The sequence below is a fragment of the Etheostoma cragini genome, chromosome 20 (genome assembly GCF_013103735.1).
Source record: "Etheostoma cragini isolate CJK2018 chromosome 20, CSU_Ecrag_1.0, whole genome shotgun sequence".
Lineage (NCBI taxonomy): Eukaryota > Metazoa > Chordata > Actinopteri > Perciformes > Percidae > Etheostoma > Etheostoma cragini.
In genome coordinates this window covers 1284268-1304095 of record NC_048426.1, presented here as the reverse complement: position 1 = coordinate 1304095, position 19828 = coordinate 1284268, and the positions used below count along the sequence as shown (strand labels likewise).

At 39.9% G+C, this 19828-nt stretch overlaps 1 protein-coding gene and 1 long non-coding RNA gene across 6 annotated transcripts in view; one reads left to right on the top strand and one right to left on the bottom strand.

Annotated features, from left to right (window-relative positions):
• LOC117936374 overlaps positions 1–124 on the bottom strand; it is a 21640-nt gene extending 21516 nt beyond the window's left edge. Inside the window, exon 1 of the long non-coding RNA XR_004654933.1 lies at positions 113–124. This is a non-coding gene — a long non-coding RNA (uncharacterized LOC117936374). The remainder of the gene's footprint in view (positions 1–112) is intronic.
• slc4a11 (solute carrier family 4 member 11) overlaps positions 1–19828 on the top strand; it is a 113629-nt gene that overhangs the window by 61528 nt on the left and 32273 nt on the right. For 4 of the 5 annotated variants that reach the window (XM_034859295.1, XM_034859299.1, XM_034859298.1 and 1 more), the window contains exons 4-8: positions 1206–1249; positions 8730–8958; positions 12771–12803; positions 17713–17794; positions 18238–18361. In XM_034859295.1, the coding sequence (XP_034715186.1) occupies positions 1206–1249; positions 8730–8958; positions 12771–12803; positions 17713–17794; positions 18238–18361 (512 nt within the window). The remainder of the gene's footprint in view (positions 1–1205; positions 1250–8729; positions 8959–12770; positions 12804–17712; positions 17795–18237; positions 18362–19828) is intronic. The other variant, XM_034859297.1, reaches the window with a different exon arrangement.

Below are 19828 nucleotides of genomic sequence, written 5' to 3'. Positions count from 1 at the left end.
AACCAAACGGGGGGAAGCAGCATTCTGTTTCTATGCTCTTCATATCTGGAGCAAACTACCAGAAACCTGCAGATCCGCTGCTACTCAGTTCTTTTAAATCAAGGCTGAAGACCTTTCTTTTTTATGTTGCCTTTCTTTAAATGGTTTCTTTAATTTTTAATTTCTTACACTGCACTGTAACTTTGATTCTTGAGTCAGGGACAAAGTGTTGTGGTTTGCTCTGAGTGATTGCTTGTGAGGAGGTTAAGCTTCTGTCCCACAGTTTACTCTGGACAACACTGATGTCTTCTCAACAAAGCAGAAAGAAGGATATTCTTCTTAGTTTAAGATGAAAGGAGCACATGGCTGTTTTAGGTCAGCTGGGGTACAAACTCACAGCCACTTCATAAAGACATCTTCCCATGGCCGCCACATTAGTCTGTACCTGTTTTATCTGTTTTTATTTTTTAACTATTTCTTCTTGTATTTTATCTGTTTTTATATTTTAACTCTTTTTATATAAAGCACTTTGAATTGCGCGGTTGCTGAAATGTGCTATACAAATAAAGCTGCCTTGCCTTAAAGTACTTAAGTAGGCTTTTTACATATTTGTACTTTATTTGATTATTTATATTTCTAGAGACTTTTTCTTCTACTCCACCTTATTTCCTAAATACAATGTATACTTCTATTCCACTACATTTCTCATAAGTGTCTTTGTTACTAGAAAATAAAATTTGAAGAAATTTGTTAGACTGCAAAAAAGCAGGTTTGGCGAATGGGGGGGGGGTGATAAAGATGACGTTAAACCCCTATGGCGGTATTTACAAGAAATGATTCATGTGTTGGAGTGGAGATGAAAATTGTGTTTCTGTTTTTCTCTTTGCTGATGTCAGCTCTCAAAATATGCTGTGTTCTGTCCTTTCACTTGGGAGCCACAATGAAGTTCACAATCAAAGTTATTTTTTACTATTACCTCTAATAATTAAGTACATTTAATATCAGAAAATTACTTTTGATACTTGAGTCCAGTAAATTGCCGAAACTTTAAGACTTTTACTCAAGTAATATTCTAAAAGGTGACTAACTTCTACCAAAGTCATTTTTTGCATTTTTTTCGTCATTGTAGAATATATTAATTGCATATGTACATACAGTATGTGATGTTGTTTTACTATGGCACACTTTGAATGTGTAATTTGACCCTTTGTTTTGTTCCTTCTTAGACGCTGACGACTCGGGTTGCGTGTTACTGAACACGTCAAGAAAGGTAAGCATGAACATTGATTACATTTTTAAGGAGTAATAGTACTGCTAGATGCAAAGCGTAAGGATGACTAAAGTTAGCTAGGGATTTTATAAAACAGTCATTTATGGCAATGTAAAAGTTATAGTAAAATTCCAATTACAGTACATTCTGTATTAAAAATTAGATTAATTGGATGCAGAAAAAAAGGCGTCATGGGCTGCCTGCCGGCATAAACCGAGGCGGTTGCTATGGACCGTTAGACCAGCAACTCCTGTGTAAAATTACTGTTTATTTCAATAAAGAGTCTTGTGTTTTTGACAACAACGTACTGGAGATAACAGCCTCATTTCGCCATCAGAAAGGGCTACCTGACAACACGCACACACGAACGGCATCCCTCTGTGGCACCAGCTTTCAGCTTGTTAGGAATGTTTTCCCCCTCAGATGCAGAGTAACACTTAATAATAATAATAGTAGTAGTAATAATAATAATAATAATAATGTATACTTTATTAATCATGCAAAGGGAAATTACAACTTACTGTGCAAAGCAGTTAGATGTGATGATATGTGATTATTACATAACAGCTGTAAACCCATTAGATTGCTTGATTTGAGCTACCCGTTTAAATATCAATGCAATGTTACTCAAAAGAGATTTTTGGCTGTCAAGGAACTCAGCTGGTAGCCCATGCTCATAAGTGTAGCCATCTATCAATACAGTTCAGGAACTGGATTCAGAAATTTGGCATCAGGGATTTAAATCAATAATAATCACAAGCGCTAAAAAAACATTGGCATTTATGTCATTTTAGCCCATAATGCACATTTATTAGAGAAAGAACCTCATAGCGCAGTAATCACTCCATTTGGTGTCCTGATAGATCCTTGAAATTGATCAGAATCAGCCCCATGTTAAGCTGTTTGAGGGGATAATGACTTATTCCCTTGCCAAAGTAGATCAGAGAAGAAATTTAACCCCTAGAAAACCAAATGTGTGCTGCCTTCCTAATTTGTTTTTTGTATTATCTATGATGGTAGTAAAATTGATGAAATGGGAGCAGTGAATGAAAGAAACAATCTATTTGTAAATGACGCAGTTCTCCTGCGTAGTCACTACCTAGCTAGGCTTAATTACAGCTTGAGATGTTCTAATCAAGATTTATTTGGCCGAGTAACGAGTATTATCCGGTATCGAGTCCCAGTCTACTACATGTTGTCCTACTGCACCCACTGTAATAGCCCACAGCTCCATAATTCACAGTGGAAGCACACTGAGGTTGGCAAAACCAATCCAATTTATGTAAGATATGCTTGACAACTGAGTAGCTCTGCTGTCATAATGAATATCTTGTGTGAAACTGCTATCTGCTGATGTTTATCTTTTCATGCATCTTGACTGTTTTCTCCCTTATATGGTTCCGTGTTAGGAGCTGATTCTTGTTTTAGCACAGGCAATGTCACAGTGATGATACACTTACAACTGTTGCTGCATCCAGATTGCTGTAAAGCAGAGGACCAGTCTTAACAAATCTGATCAATTAAAATAAACCTAAATCACGCTGAAATTAGGGATACACTGACCCAATACTGATATCTGATATTGGGCCGATACTGAACCAAATAGCTCGATCAGGTGTCGTGACAATGGGGTGGATCTATTCAGTTCAATGCTATGTTTATCTTGTGTTTAATATTGTGTTCACACTCCAACCGAGCTTCCTATTGCACATCTGAAAAAGGAAAAAAAACACTCACAGCGTAGCAGGTAACATGCAGCTAAAGACACAGGGTAGCGGTAGCTTAGCGGTAGCCTGCGGCTGCACTTTTTCTGACACCATGACCACTGCCAGAGACGGACATGACAGAGAAACAACACAATTGTTAAATCCTCCTGCTTCCCTGAAGCAACATTTTACCTTCCCCTGTGAGTTATGCACCTTCCAAACCGTGCTCCTTCAAAAGTTATGGTGCTTTCAGGTACCCCTTGTACTCATGGTGTATTTTGGTCATTTATAATGACGTTTAGCTTATTAATTACAGACAGGTATCCTGATAGGTGTCATAATTGTTGCTGATACCAGATATTACAAGTCCATAAGACAATAATGTAAAATAAAAGTCAAATTAATCCCCAAAACAGTAAAACAAACTAAACTGCTATAGCCTAAGTATATTTATCACTTAAGTCAATGTGATTTATGCTTTAAAGACAATACATCATTTTTCACTCATAGTCACTCAGTTCTTCTTGCTGGCTGCCCCAGGAGGAGACTAAGACCTGGCATCGAGACCAAATAGTGTCAGAGGAATGAAGTAGAGTACCGTATTAACATATCAGACACTCAAGCAATACTTTAAATCAGTAAGTTGAGTGATTGAAAAACCAATAGCAGTATTTTAAAGTCTGCTCTTAGTGACAGGCCTTTGGGTGTAATGTCTGAATTTCAGAGCAATCCAAGGTCCACCAGACAAGAGTAAATTACAGTAATCAAGCCTCCTGGTGATGAAGGCATGCAGATTTCTTTTCAGAGACTGCCCCCGGAAGAGAAAGTTTTTCTGTGGGAATATTCCTGAAATGGTAAAAGACAATTTTAGTGGAATGTCTAATGTGTGGATCAAAATTGAAATTGGAATAAAAAACTTACAACTCACAACTAAGGTGATGCTTCTCGCTGCCCATAAATATGTCTTAAATATATATAAGTTTTGGGCTGTTGGTCGGACAAATCAAGGCATATGAAGCTGCCACCTTGGACTCTGTTTTTTGGTTTTCTCTGTTAAATTGTGATGGGCATTTCTGACTAGTTTCTGACACGAAAAATAATCAATGAATTGAGACAAGTGGCAGATGAATTAATAATAAAAATCAACGTTAGTTAGCAGCGCTAACCAAGTACAATATGTGTTCCAGTAGAACATGTAAAGACTGCTTGCTGAACAATACCAGGGATCATGAAAGCCTGACTGGAATTAGTAAATGGTGTGTTGTGTTCAGTGATACTAAATACCTGCTCTAGTATATTAGTATTGTCTAAGTAGATCACATTCAGAAACATCATACAAATCCTTTAGTTTAATTCCAGCAACTGTGCAGAGTCATTTCCTTTAAAATAAGGAGCAATATTAACAGTTTTCTGTCTCCTGCACTGGAGATATATATTTAACTCCACAGTTCGAGGGGCTTAAAGCCAGCGGGCATTAGTTTAAACTGATGAACAGGGCTGTCAAGAGTTAGACGTCATCAGTACAAGCCTTTCAGAGATTTCAGTTTGCTGCGCCTTGTTTCTGCAAACAGCTTGCCTGCTACGTTTTACTAATCTCATCTAATTTTGATCTGGTAATGTTTCTGCTTCAGCTGTGTGCTTTTCACTTGCTTTATCAGACAAAAGATTTTCCCAATGCTCTACCCAGCATACAGTATGAACGGACCGGAACGCCACACATTTTGCAAGATGCTTATGACCATAAATCCCCAAATGTTGTCAAATTATTTTGTAATTTACACCTTTTGAAGTACTTGATCTGAAGCAAAACCGAACCCAAAACCTGACAGATGTATCGTACAAACAAACCAAATGTATTTATAGAGCTCTATACACAAATAGCTCCAAGGGTTCTAGACATGGACTCTGCTCTGTGCATGTTTCATTTTAAAAAGAACAGCAGGGAGTCATCTCATCTTCAAAATTTCTGTCAATCACACGATCAATGAAATCAAAGACTGGTGAGTGTCTGGGCTCTCAATCGAGCTGTGGTCTTCTCTCTGCCCATTTGTCTGTCTCTTAGGTGATTCTCAGACATCGCGGGTCCAGTTTTGATAAGCTTACGTGGGGTAAAAAAAGACACTGTTTGGCTCAGAGGGGTGTTGTGGGTGGATACTTAAACGTTGAAACTTTAGGCCAATTTGACCCTCGTGACATAGGCTTAATCTTTAAGTTGTTTGTTTAAAGGTTTGGTGAAATAAATGTCTTTTCTGTACCCATGTGGTACCCGTGGATGTTAGGAATCAGTTCCACTTAAACTGCTGCAGTTGATTCTGGTAGCCTTGTTCCAGACATCTGATTCTGCGCCCACTTCTCTGATATATATTGATTTAGGTCTGAATTAACCTGCCAGATCTTTGAATAAATGAATCAGGTGTCGAGGGACGGATTTTAGTGAATCTGCTGATGGTCTGGATTGCAAGATACTTCTGGAACGTTAGACCATACATTATGCGAGTCGAGCTTGATGCCCAGGCCTGGGCAATCACATGTTCAGATGGAGGAATCTGGTATTTTAAAGGTGGAATATGGTAGATTGAATACGTTCTGCAAGTCAGAGAATGATAACAAGCCAACTTTTGCTAAAAATGTCTTTTAGACAACAAACTCCCCTTTGTTCCCAATGTGGGGCTGTTCCACCAATCAGGAGTGCTATACTATTGAATATAGGGGAAAAAGTGTGCCAGTTACAAGCTACACGCCAGTATGTTTCAGCTAATCTCCAAGTCTTGATAAGATGTGAGATAATCGGGCCAAAGCGTAGTTGGCACTGTTTGTTAGAAACATTGGTAAAAATGAACTTCATGGAGTGACCAAGGCTCTGTCATGGCATCTTCCAAGGTACGCCAGCAAACCGATGTATCTGGATTTAAACAGGTCAGGAGGGGCTTCAATTTGAAGGACCAGAAATGGTGTTTCAAGTTGGAAAGCTTTCCTCCTCTGTAGAGTAGACATCTTGAGTCACAGCCGCTTGCCATTCAAGATGAATTTAGATACTGCTGATTTTATATACACCAATACACTAATAGCCAGCAGGAGGGGAGAGCGGTAGCATAGGGCTCACAAAATAAATCCTGGGTAAAACATTAATTTTAACCACTGAGATACGGGCTTGAATCGTCATGGAGAGACCAATCCATTTTTCCATATCCTTCAAAACACTGTTCAGAGCAACAGAATATTTATGTTTATTGATCTGGTTTAATCAGGGGAAGACCTCAGTGCCTAAATATTTAAACCGCTCAACAATGGGGATGTTATCAGAGATGGTTTATTTCCCAATAGAAAGGAATTTGTCCAAGCTAGCTGGTTCCTCCGCTGATAACTGAGGCAAGTCGAGCTGATTTAACCGCCTGGCGGAGCTGTCACAGTGAAATTTATCTAACTAATCTAATCTAAATTGTCTTCAAAATTGTCACTGGATCTTAATCTCACAGCGAGAAGGCGACTAGGTCTAGCACCCTGACAGTAATAGCGCTGTCTTCCTTTATGGATGAGGAATTCCGACTTCTGTTTCAGAATGTTTTTTATTTCTTTCTTGACTAATGATTGTTCTAAAGCTATCCGGTCAGTAAAATTAGTTTGTTACAGTGAGTCTAGTCTGGTGAACTCAGCTTCAAGGTTTTGCAGCTTCTGTGACGTAGCTTTGCACGCATTAGTGCAGAAAAGTATGATATTGCTCCTAATAAAACCATTTCTCACATCCCACGATATCCTGGGGTCTTCTACCGAGCCAACAATAATTTCTGCCAATATCTGGAATTCTCCTATAAACTGAGTGATATAGGATTCATTTTTCAGTAAAGAAGTATAGTGAAGAAGGGCCATCTAACCGCATATTGAGACAATTGGCCAGTTGTGGTTGCGCAAAGAACCCCTTTGTGGTCAGACAATGCCATTGGAAGTAACAGTGCTTTATCAATTGAATGAAATAATTGAGAGGATGCATAAAGAAAATCTATCCTGGAAAAGGATTTGTGTCTACCTGAGATAAAGGAATAGTCCCTACAGGTGGGATTACGCCAAATATCTATAAGCCCCAAACTGCTGGCTCATGACTTCAGAGCATTAGTGGCCTGATCCTGGTCCATAGCGGCCTTCGCATTCTACCAATCAACATTTGGGTCCCACACAGCATTGAAATCTGCACCAACAATAAAAGAACAGTCCGTTAACTCCAGCATTTAATTGGTGAGCGTATTGTAGAAATTGCCATAAAAAACATTAGGCTCGTAAACTGACACAAAGGCAATTTTCTGGCACCAAATTTAGTTGGAGATCACAATCCTGCCTGTATTATCTGACCAAGAGGACAACGCTTTAAGTAGGAGATTCCATTTGACACCAATGGCCACGCCTTTTGTTTTTGAGCTCGCTGATGAGGATGCAGTTGTAAAATGACCGGGGTCCAACTGCAGTAAATGAGTCTCCTGTATTAAATGCAACGTCAACGTTTCTCTTTTTAGTAAGCCCAGAGTGCTGGCTCATTTATGAGCACCATTCAGTCCACCACAATTCCAAACGAAAACTGAAAGATCACCCATTATCAATTAAGCTGCGTTCTAAGTGAAAGTACATGTGGATAAAGCTACTGCACTTCACGTCGTTAAACAGACGAGACATTAATCCAGAATGATGAGAAGGGAGGGAACATTCAAATTCAGTCTGTGATCAAGATTGGCTACGGGGCAGCAAAAATGGAACACTAGCCCATAAATACATGGTTGCAACAGCAACTGGTTCCTCACTAAATTAACATCAGAATAAACGCATTTTCCATCAACAGAAACAAGAAACACAATGCACAAAACACCTTGGAAAGGAACCTCTAGCCTAGCAGTGTCCCAGCTAACCTATAGAGTATCTTCAGTGTTACCGGATAAAGCAGGAAAACGCGCAGCCTGTATGATCGCCTGCCTGGTTGTGTAGTGGAGGACGTTGAAAATCAACGTGCTATTAGTAGTGGTGTTCTTCTTTGGGCTATCACTGTAAATTCTGTGGGCTCTCAACATCTGCTAGATTCGGGAACCACTGAGGCAGTGAACATGAGAGATACTGGGCAGCATTAGCACCTTCTAGTCCCTCTTTCAACCCGATGATGCGGATGTTGGATCTCCGGTATCTGTCCTCAATATCTGCAAGCTTCACCTCCAGCTCTCGAAAAAGCGTGGCCATGGCTGTTAAGAATACTTGCGTTGCTTTCTACAGAGTTTTTTAAGTTATTGTCACATTCGATCGCATAGAGCCTAGGCTTGAAGTCAGAGATGCTAGCTGGTTATGGATAGTAGTCATTGTCGTCTGTTGAATCTGAGACTGGATCTGAGAAAGACGTGGCTTGAGGTAGCTTTTCTGTTTCTCCAGAAATGCCTTTGCAATTGCTTTTGTATCACCGTGTTGGACTTTATTCTTGTTTGCCATTCTGCTTCAAGTAACTCTAACAAGCACAAAATGGTAAAATATCAAAGATGGAACCATATAAAACAAATATTTGACAATTTTGGGCCAGGTGCTACACCTTATGCCGCCATCTCTATCCAGCCAATCACACGACTCCTTCAAATACATATGAGACTTAATAGAGCAAACCAAAGATATTATGGTCCAATTCTGCAGAAAATAAGGTAGATTCATTTTGACACTGCGCAATGCAATTGTTTGAAAATTACACTGATTGGCATAATCGGCACTCCAAAAAACCTATTTCCGACTTTAAAAGGATTCCATCTTTTCCACAGTATGTGAAGCTAATGAACTTTGAAGAGGAGATCCGGGCCCACCGGGACCTGGATGGCTTCCTGGCGCGGGCCACTATCCTGCTGGATGAGACCGCTGCCTCCCTGGATGACGTCCTGAAGAGAATGCTGCACCACGTGGGCCAGGACAGCAATGCATCTGAGCCCAGCTGCAACTTCGAGGAGGTGATGAGCATGCTTTTCACAGATGCAGGAGCACAGGAGGTCAACGGTAAGCAATGGAGTGGTTTGGCTTGCATGTTCAAACCAGCAAGTGTGTGGAAATACATTCACAGACACACAAAACACAATATGACAGAGAAATCGTACCACAATCACACCAAGACCCCATTACATCTGACAGCTGACCTAAAAAACCTCTGACGTCTGCACAGGTCAACAACTAGCTGAAGAATAGCTTCACCTCAGGCTCAGGAGCACAATTGTCACAAAGACTTGAGAATGGTTCAAGAAGCTTTTAAGACCCAAAGGAGAGTTTGGATTGTTTGAATTCGAGGCTGTCCATTTGCCTTGTGGCTCTTTTAAGTGGACACAAATAGAGTTCCATGTGCGGAATCTTGTTGGCAACCATTTACACGTGCAGACGTCAAACGTTTCCCAGGAAAACTGTCAAGCTGTTATCCTATTAATCATTTCTTTTTTATTGACCAGGGCCACTGACAACAACACAACTGACTATCAAAACTAACATAACATTAATGCTACTGTAGTTAAATATTTTTCATTTAATTGAAAAAGGTTTTTGAGATGTTTTGGTTTATTCTTTTCACCATAGCAGCATGGTGCCATTTAGAACAGGTTGTCACTTTTGGTGTTTACAAATGGTTAAGTCAGTGAGGTGAATCTCAGTCCATTAGAGCAGGAGAAATCCGCTCCCCTACATAACAGTATGAAGCCATTGTTGAAGCCTCTCTCTCTGCTGCAAGCTGGACGGAACACGGTATCACAAAAGTAATTATTTGCATTCTTTAAAGTTAATGTCACAAAGAATTAAAGAAATAGATTTAAATTAAAGAGAAGGTTTAAAGGTGCCGGTAAGAAGCAGGAAAAAGCATGATAGGGGTTTTCTTCCCACTATAAGAGCATGTCGAGGTAATGGTAGTGTAAGGACTGCCTGTCATATACTCTGTCTGCAGTGTTTTCTTGTCTGGCTGGGCTGGTGTCCACAGTTGTTGATTGTTAGTCAGAGCTAGGTGGTGTGTGACGCTCACCCTGCACCGCCGCCTCTGACGAGATCTGCGAGGTGATAATTGACTTCTGTCATCGATCACTCACTTAGCTTTTCAAATTGCTCTCCGAGACTCTCAAGCTTTGGTGGCTGTGGCTACTTGACTGTTTCTCGCCCAGAATACCCCACTCAGGCGCAAAAGAAGACACTTTTTTTTGTCTCTTTGTGGCTGCCATCTTAACAAGAAAAGGCTTCAAGCGCGTGTCTGGGTTGTCACGAAATCTTTTGAAAATCAATTTGAGCAAGCAACATAGAAAAATAAAGTAAAAACATGTAGATCAGTGATACTTTATTATAAAAATCTGCAGCTGTGGAGTGACAGTTATAGTTGGTTGACAAAACCAATATCTGCCCATACTGTATCAAAATATAACACTTTTATACAAAACACCAGCAGTACATACTGAAGATTTAAATATTAACATGTACTCTGCTGATGTAAAAGCAGTCAGTAGCCATGTGTGCATCCTTATCAAAGTTAAAGCTAAAGATTCTCCCAAACAATATAAAGTCTTGATTATCTTTTGCTATGTGCAGCCAAAAGTGCTGTTTTAAACCAGTTGAAACTTGAGTCATCACTCTGGGGAAATGTGTTAGCTGCAGCAGAAGATTCAGGAGAAAAGTAGATGAGAATAAGTTGATAATTAGTTGCACTCAGAGGATGATGTAACAATTCCACAAATAAGGACGACAATTTGAAACATGCAAATGAGCAGCACAACTGGGCTGTAGCTGTTAAGTAATATCTACACCCAGTTATGTAACCTACATACAGTACATATTTACAGAAGGAGTCGGCCGGTTTTTCAATCAGCCTGTGGATTTTGGTTACCTATGACCCCTTACATTTTAATTTGGTATTGTTCATTATTTAATAAGGATTTATGCACCACTCCTCATTTTGAAATCCTTCTCTTCCGCATCGTGTTTTGCGATGAATTCCCTTCACTTCAGAGTAACATGTCGGATCCCTGAATTCAAATCATGAACATTCACACATGAAACACTCGTGTCGTTGGTCGGGGTGGGGGAGAAAATGATCTCCGTGGAAGGAACAAAGGCTCTTCCCGGGGGAATACATTCATATTGCACGTAAGTATGTTATCAACGTGACATATCTCTTCAGGTATTAATTTGTGCCATATTCACTCTGCCACAGCTGGGTTATACGGCTGGCGAGCGGACCAGCTCATTTGGAGTGTAATACTGTACAGCTGTGAGATAAAGAGAACGGGGCGAGATTATAACCGGCAAAAGAACAGAGAATTACAGAAACGAAAAAGATGAAAAAGATGAAAAGCCCACCAAGATAATTAGTCCTGCTATAACTTGAACAGAGAAGCCAACTTGTGCTGTTCTTTTTTTGTTTTTTTTTGGTTCACTTTTGTCTCGGGATTTGGCAATGGAGCACAGTACACACATTGTGCAGAGGGATAACGAAACAGTATTGCTGAATATGCAATGCATAGATAGTAAAACGACTTCAGCCACTTCCACAAACCTTCCTCTATTAATTAAAAATAATACTTTATCCTTCAAGATACTCCAAGCATTTGAACCAATAAATGATCATAAGAAGCTGAAGATGATGACGGTGCTAACAACAGTGATGAGTGGCTGCCACAGAATGACTAATTCTCAATATTTTGAGTAATGATGTATTTCATAATTGCATCTTCCTCTCTTCCTCTGAGATCCTGTTAGCAGCTTCAGTTCTCGGCGCTATATGTGCTGCTGATTGTGGTCCCTATTTGTGATGACTGGACCATAATTTCTCCCTAAATAGCTGTCACCTTTGATCAATCCTGCCTGCTCTCAACTTTGCCTCCATTTGCATAATCCTCCTGTGTTATATATATATACTTTTTATAAGCTCAAATCTAACTGAAAAAAAGTGATCACGTGACTTCTTTTTTGAGACAAGGTGCTCATACTTTATATTTTCAAAACTGTCTTAAGAAAACCTGTAAGTGCAATAATTTACACAGCCATTTCTTCAGTGTGTGAGATGTGTGACCCTTGGGCCCTTGATTGATGAACTTTTTAATGAATCAAAAAATACATGAGCGTCTCTTTAAGCAGCAGTGTTATTATCTGTATTTCTAAACTGCACATACATGTTGATTGTTTTGGGTGCTGTGTATTTTTGAATCAACCGACTTTGCCTTCTGTGTTGTAATATATCTTTTCCAGGCCGGCGGCATGGCCTTTCACTGTGAAAATCTCTCTGTATGTAACGCTCTGCGTGATCAGAATACTAAATTGAAACTATTAATTCAAGCTCTTTACCGCACCAAAAACGGTGGACATACATGTCATTTTTCTCATCTTTGATGTCTTCATTGACGTCGTTGTGTTTCCCAGCACTTGCTGACCAACTGCTATCAGTGATAAAATCCAATTTTTGGTAATAGCCAGTAGACGGTAATCAAGATAAGATCTCTCTGCGGCCAACAAAGAAGACATTGAGGGATTTTCTCTGGAAAATGATATTTAATATGCATGAGGTAAAGGAGCGCCGGAAATGAAGCTTCTGTTCAGGAGAGATATTTATGTACGTGCTTGTTAACCTGTGTGTGTGTGTGTGTGTGTGTGTGTGTGTGTGTGTGTGTGTGTGTGTGTGTGTGTGTGTGTGTGTGTGTGTGTGTGTGTGTGTGTGTGTGTGTGTGTGTGTGTGTGTGTGTGTGTGTGTGTTAATATAAAATCAAAGGTACTGGTCGCCCATTGATCAAAAAGGTGATTGAACTGACTCTGGTTTCTCCTCTTGGTTTTTCTCCCTCCTTCTCCCCATGCAGACAAATCTCAAAGTTTCGTTTTCTTTGATGACGGTAAGCTGTGCTAATTTGATGAAAATGTCAGCCGCCATGAGGCTGCAATCAGTGGTTTGCTTTTGTACCAATCACCATCAGTACACCGTTTGTGTTCCACTCCACACTCAGGACTGGGTCGATCTATTGAGTCATCAAATGATTACAGAAACCAGCAATCCCTCCCATGTCACAGATATCGATGCCTCTCCAGCTGCCACTCAAATCAACACCCTCTCCATTCCGCGGACTCATTGTCCGATAACATAAGTTCTTTCTCTAAAGTACCGCAAAGAAGAAAAGCTGCTGGTTCTGTTTGATTTCTTTGAGTTTAAAGTAACAAAATTATCTGGCAATAGTAGTTAATCCTTTACATGTTCTGGAGATTTATTTATTTTTGAACTGGTTATATTATTGGAATTAAGCTTTTCATGTATGCAGCACTTGACTGATTATTGTACCCATGTAGGCTTTATTTACCATTAATGTTATTCGCTGTTATGCAAGCACGTAGATTAGAATTTGCAACCTTTCTAGATAACGAGGTTTAACCATTGACCCAGTCCTAGTGGCCCTCTCATCGCTATGTGACATCATACGTATGTGTGCTGCATGGCGATTGGCTATGAGGGATACCTATAGTAAGGGTTTCATCCCCCACTGCTGTATGGATCCTTCCTGTGTTTTAATCACCTCCTTCAATGTGCCCTCCACAATCCACGCTTTGAAGGAAACCAATCATTTGTGTGTGTGTGTGTGTGTGTGTGTGTTGGTCCACCGATGGTTGAGATCACAGTAAATCTTTAAGGATGCATAAGATCAGAAGGTTTTTATTGAGGTCACCTTCTGAGCATAATGTATGAGCACATATCTCTGTAGAGTTTCTGTTGCTGATGTATGACTGGCACATCAGCCAATAGAAATATTAACCACTGTTTTCTGACTGGTAGCGTATTCATTGAGTCGTCTCTCTCTTATTTGTGACAGACTGGATTACAGAAATTGCTATCTGCCCCCCCACTCCCCCAACCCAGTCGTGTGAATAATGCAGTTTAAGAATTTCCCAAGAATCCAGAAAGATCAAAGGGGCCAATCCAGCCATCCAGTCTAGCCGTCCTCATATTTTTTCATCACTTTTCTATTGAAGTTTGTCACATTAGATATGCTGCGTATGAGCATCTGTGAATGTTTTTTGGTCTTCCTTTCTGTGTATGGAAACTGCGGTGTTTGCATACCAAAAGCTGACGAAACAATGCAGAAACCTTCGCATAACTGACAAGCATCAAATGGGCATGTCTTAATTAGTCTTCCACTTGATCGCATCAGCAACCCTTTCTCACACACTCTTAACACCCAAGTCAGGTTTATTCACCTGGCCGGGGGTGGCCGGGGGCGGGGGGCCTCTGCGACGCGCACATACAAAGGGCAGATCAGACAGGGAGCACATACAAGGAGCAGATCAGACAGCGGAGCCGCATTATACACAAAATGCAAATTAAAGGCAGCTTCACAGTTGAACTGCAAAAAAAACGTTCTACTTACCGTCCCGGTCGGGACAAGTGGGAGGCGGAATGCACCGTGTGCAAAGCTAGAGCTTACTGTATGTTTCAGGGTCTAATGAAGGTGCTGGAGATCTCAAAGCTCACATGGACACAGAAAAACCTAATCTTATTACATTGAGAAGGTTTAAAGAGATATTTAGTTGAAGCTGAATTTTGACGTTGACACAGAATAGGTCATATTTAAAACATAATTTCATATTTATTTATTTGACAAGAGCCATTATTTTGTTACCAGTTGTTACATAGCTTATTTTATTACATAAGCTATTTTTTATACCATTGAGGCATAATAAAGCACGGTCATTAACCTCTGAGAAGCCTGTCTGAATCTGTAGAAAAACCACAATCTTTTCCTAAACTAACCAAGTGTTTTTTTTTTAATCCACAACGTTACACGTTAAAGTCAAACTACCATCCATTAAAAAAATGACGCCACGGGGTCCTGACCGAGTGTCCGTGTGTGATGAGTTTAGAGTGAGAATGTGTTGTTTATCCACTCAAATATGTGTTGCTCTTGTTGCTTCCATTGGATGTTTGTCCTTCACTGTGACACTAGAAGGCTGTTTTCACATTCTGCTTGGGGGGGAGGGTGTCTCTGAGCTCAAATCTTAAGTTACATATAAACTAGTTTTGAATGCAAATCCAATATGCAAGTTACACAATAGGGATGTGGATACTTGAAACCTCCAGTGCGCATACACTAATGATGGTGAGATCTTGTGTGCAGTAGGAACTGTTGAGATGAATATTAACATATTCATAGATGGTATGTTTTAAGGGAGGAGTGGAAACATAACATGTCTGTAGGGGATCTTTTAATAAACACACCAGAATACTATAAGGAGCAGAGAAAAGGGTCACTTCTTGGGTATAGTGAGTGACACTGAAAGTATTGGCCAAAACATCTGGTTCATCTATAGAAGTTGAAAACAGTCTATGCATCTAGCCATGTGTACATCTTTGCTCACACAACTCTACAACTCTTCGTCTGACCACTTCTTTACAGTGAGAACTGGCAGGCCGGACGTTAGTCAGTTGGTAGCCAAACTGACACTGTTAAGCCAATGCAAGTGCAACTTTAGTCCCCTTGCTCTGCCTCAACTAAAGCTAAGATTCTTTATTGCAAATAGAATCACATCTCTAGACTGTTTACAATTTCGTACAATTTCGTCATTCTGTAGAAGTTTCCCACGTTTATTAATGTCGACATTTGTCTCTGAACACTGACAGCATTCATGCTCTGTATTATTGCTCTGTTGAGCAACTCCCAACACTGAAGCACTCTCTTTCAATTAGAAAAACAATTCCAAAGAAATATGGAAGTGGTTGTAATACGAAGGCTAGCAGTGAGCCGTTAGCTTCTCTTGGATGGTCAGACATTGGCCACCTCGTCAGTTGGTATGGAAGACCCCAACACATGAAATATCGCTCTCCTTCTTTCCCCCCTCTCTTTATCTTTTAATCTTTCTTTTGTTCTGTTTGCATGTCTCTCTCTTTCTATCTCCCCTCCCTGACGTCCATAAGAGATTGGATGGTTTGTGATTATTACATGGCTGTCAAGCTTACTGCTATTAATTGAATTGAATCCCGGTCCATCTCCTTTACTTCCCTGTCCCTTCCCTCCCTCTCACTCATCTTTTCATCTAGTCCCACTCTCATTGTCCTTCTTGTTTATCACTTTTTATTTTTTGTAAGATTTCTTTTTCATTCCCTTGGTCCTTCATTGCCCCTGTTTCTGCTTGCATTTTCCCTCTCTCTCTGTTTCCCTTTCTGCATGTCTCCTCCTAATTGTTCTCTCTTCCTGTCCCTCTTTTTTTTCTTTATTTTTCTCTCTCCGTCTCCCCCTGGTACTTCTTTTCTTCCCACCTTTCTGAATCTCTCCCACCCCCCATGCCAGCTTTTTCCCCTCCTCTTTCTCTACAGGCTTCTTTTCATCCTTTCGCTCTTTCTACATGCTCTCTCTCTCTTATTTCTCTCTCCCTGGCCTGCCCCCCCCCCTCTCTCTCTCTGATTCTCCCACCCTGGCTCTCTCACTCCTTGAGCACTGTGATACTGTTGTCATGGTGACGCCCATCATATTCTGGCATGAATGGAGGATACCTTATTGATGAGACGGCACGGCAGCGAGAGAGTGATGGAGAGAGAGACAAAAACCGATGGAAAGAAAGAAAGGGAGAAACCACTGGCAGAGAAAATCCGAGTGATATGGAAATGATTGTCCCCGCTGCTCACCATACAAAACATTTCCACCCGGTAGTTTGCTCAGTACTGATGAGGGGAAGAGAACATTGCACGCTGAATCTTGTCCAGGGGTTAGGGGCTGGTTATTCTGGGGCTGGTTAGTCGGGGCTGCTGAATAATAAACCCCCAAAACACTATTATTCCTCACTCTCAGCGTGAGAAGTTGGAAAGGGAGATTCCTCTTATTAGGAAGCAGCAAGTCTTTTTCAGCGGTTTCTCCAGTTGCCCATATTTAATGATTTGCACTTTGTAAACATGGCAGCATAATGAAATGTTTAGTTTTTTAATCCGTGAACACAAGCGGGGAGGTTTCCTGGGGTAAGGATGGACATTGTTATTAGTTTATCGTGATGTGGTGTTTGCAGAGTGACCAGACTGGCATTCCAGTCTACAGCAAAAAGCGCGCTTGTTCGACACTTCTGATGTAGACATCATATTGAGAGGCTTGGCACAGCAGATCAAGGCTCTAGACTTCTATTAAACGTTTTAAGACATTTTGGCTGACACCCTTAGGCTGGTTAAAAAAAATCTGAGTCAGGTTTTAATTTAAACTTTCAATTAATTTAAACATTGTCTTTCAGTGCAATTACATTGTGATTAAATCACATATCAAGATATCGTGATATAAAATTACTTAGTCGCAATTGATAATAAAAAGCACATGCTAACTCTCAGAAAATCTGTTATGGAACATTTGGAGGGAATATTATTTGAAAATTTGTTTTAACATCACTGTAAAAATGTGTGTGTGTGTGTGTGTGTGTGTGTGTGTGTGTGTACTGTATGTATGTATGTATGTATGTATGTATGTATATATATATATATGTGTGTGTGTGTGTATGTATGTATGTATGTATGTATGTATGTATGTGTATATATGGATGGATGGATGATAATTTATCTACAATGTCATCGATGTATTATGTCAAGACTATCATGATATCTTATTTTCTCCTTATCGCCCAGCCCTTACTACACGTTTCAGGATTGTTGCAACCGGCTGCCATGCATTGCTGGTGCTAGGAGTTCAACACTGTGTGGCGGGAAAATGAGAGCATAGGAGGGTCCAACTGGATTTGTGGTCCATTTCAGCTAACTTGCGTTGACCTCTGACCTTTCCCCTGCAGTGCATCTACTGTCAGAGACCATCCAGGGAGTGACAGCCACCGCTACCGGGATCCAGTACCAGCAGTCCTGGCTCTGCATCCTGTAAGCCGTGATGTGTTTGTGCATGCGTGTTGGCGTTTGATCACCAAATAATGACCCCACAGTTTTGTTATTTATTTATCAAGCCAAAATACCAAAAAATACAACTTCTCAAATTTAAGAATGATCTTCTTTAGTTAACATCAAATTTAATATTTTGGGGTGTGAGACTGACTGACAAGAAATCTGAAGTAGTATGTGAATGAGGTATTTTGGTCATCCTTTTAAAAATGCTATTTTTTCAAATTAAAGTTCAAATGCATTTATCCCAACTGATAGAACTATAGGAATTTGTGTGTGTGTGTGTGTGTGTGTGTGTGTGTGTGTGTGTGATATTGTCTACCTGTTGCTGCTGAAAGGGAGGTTAATTTGTGAAAATGAAGGCCCCTAGCGGTGAGGTGAAGCATCGACATTTATTAAAACCTCCTTCTTTCTCTCCATTCCAGCTGCAACGTGAAGCATCTCCAGCGGCGTCATGTGTGCATCTCCCGTCTGGAGAGGCCGCAAAACTGGGGGGAAAACTGCTGCGAGGTCCGCTATGTCATCCTGATCCTGGCTCCGCTCAAAATGGTAACTGTCGCCCCCAGAGGGAGCAAATGTTACTTGGGATTAATTTAACTTTGATGGATTACTTGGGCATTTTTTTAAGCCACTTGTTTGTTACATTTGTTCATATTTCATCCATTCAAGTATGTTTTCTTCTATTCTTATTTACTGAATTTGTGCTGCGTTGTTGCTGACTGAAGGTGTGACTCCGACTCGTCTAACTAAAATATTCCTCTTTCTTCATTTGTTAATTAATTCCTTCAGTTAATCACTGATAATGTGCTGTGAAGAGATTTTTCTTGTCACTTGTCATCTTTGCCTAAAGCTTAAAGTCATGGGAAGTGTTTTAGCTGCAGTGGCATAGGTATTAGTAAAGTCCCACTCGCCATATGATCAATGGAAGCATCCCGCTGCCATAGCACCGGCTGCCTTATTCATCGTTTACATACCCTCCTGCTCTGCTTTCAGCTACTTTCTTTAAAAGGAAATGTATATTTTGTTCTTTCTCTTTTGTGCTTTATGTCAGATTTTTGAAAATTAGTCTGCTTATGCAAATTCAGTCCGCCACATGTCTTTATTCCAATTAAGTTTAGATTTCTTGAAGGTAAGTTAAGTTCTGACTGAAACTTTTGAATGAATAAGGATCACCATTTTCTGCTTTTGCACTTTTACCCCCAAAATACCTAGATTGGTTTGACAGATTTTTTAACCCGGTTTTATGTCTCTGTGCTTCCTGCTGTGTTTCTTACTGCAAGAAGACACTAATTACAAGATGTTAAAAACAAGATCCTGTTGACAATGACAGCTGAGAAAATGTTTTCTGTAATTTAAAGTAAAAGGACAAGCGGGGAGAAAACACACACAAGCCACTGATTATATGACACAGTAATTAAAGTAACAAGAAATCATTAAACAATTAAACTACAGAATGTTTGGCCTGCAGATGTTAGTTTTAAAATAGGATTATCAATCAAATTTTTTTCATTATTATTTTGCATTATTTGCATTATTTTTATTTATTTTTTTTATTTATTTATTAAAAACACCACTGGCATGATTTTTCAAAAGAGTGCCAGCTTTGAAGGAACTCTTCTTAAGGTTTTTTTTTCACTTGAGTATAGGTTTTCATTTTTTAAAGGGACATTTAATTGGATATTTTGAAGTGTGGTTGTATGAGGTACTTCTACATACTCTGTGTATTAGCTATGTCCTGCTGTGGATGGGGGGACCAAATAAACACATTTTAGACACCTAAAAACATCTAAATGTACGCTATAATAAGAATGTTTTCACCGCTTAATCTTTCCATTAGTGTTGTGGGAATTGTCTGCGAGCACTCAAACAAACCTAAAATGACGCACAAAAACACTGATGGATTGAAGGTTAAAGTTATTATTATTAATGTACAATAATAACAGACAATTATTATTATTATTTATATTGCACATTTCACACGAAAGGCGTAAACTCTTCTTCAAGAGCTGATTGGCT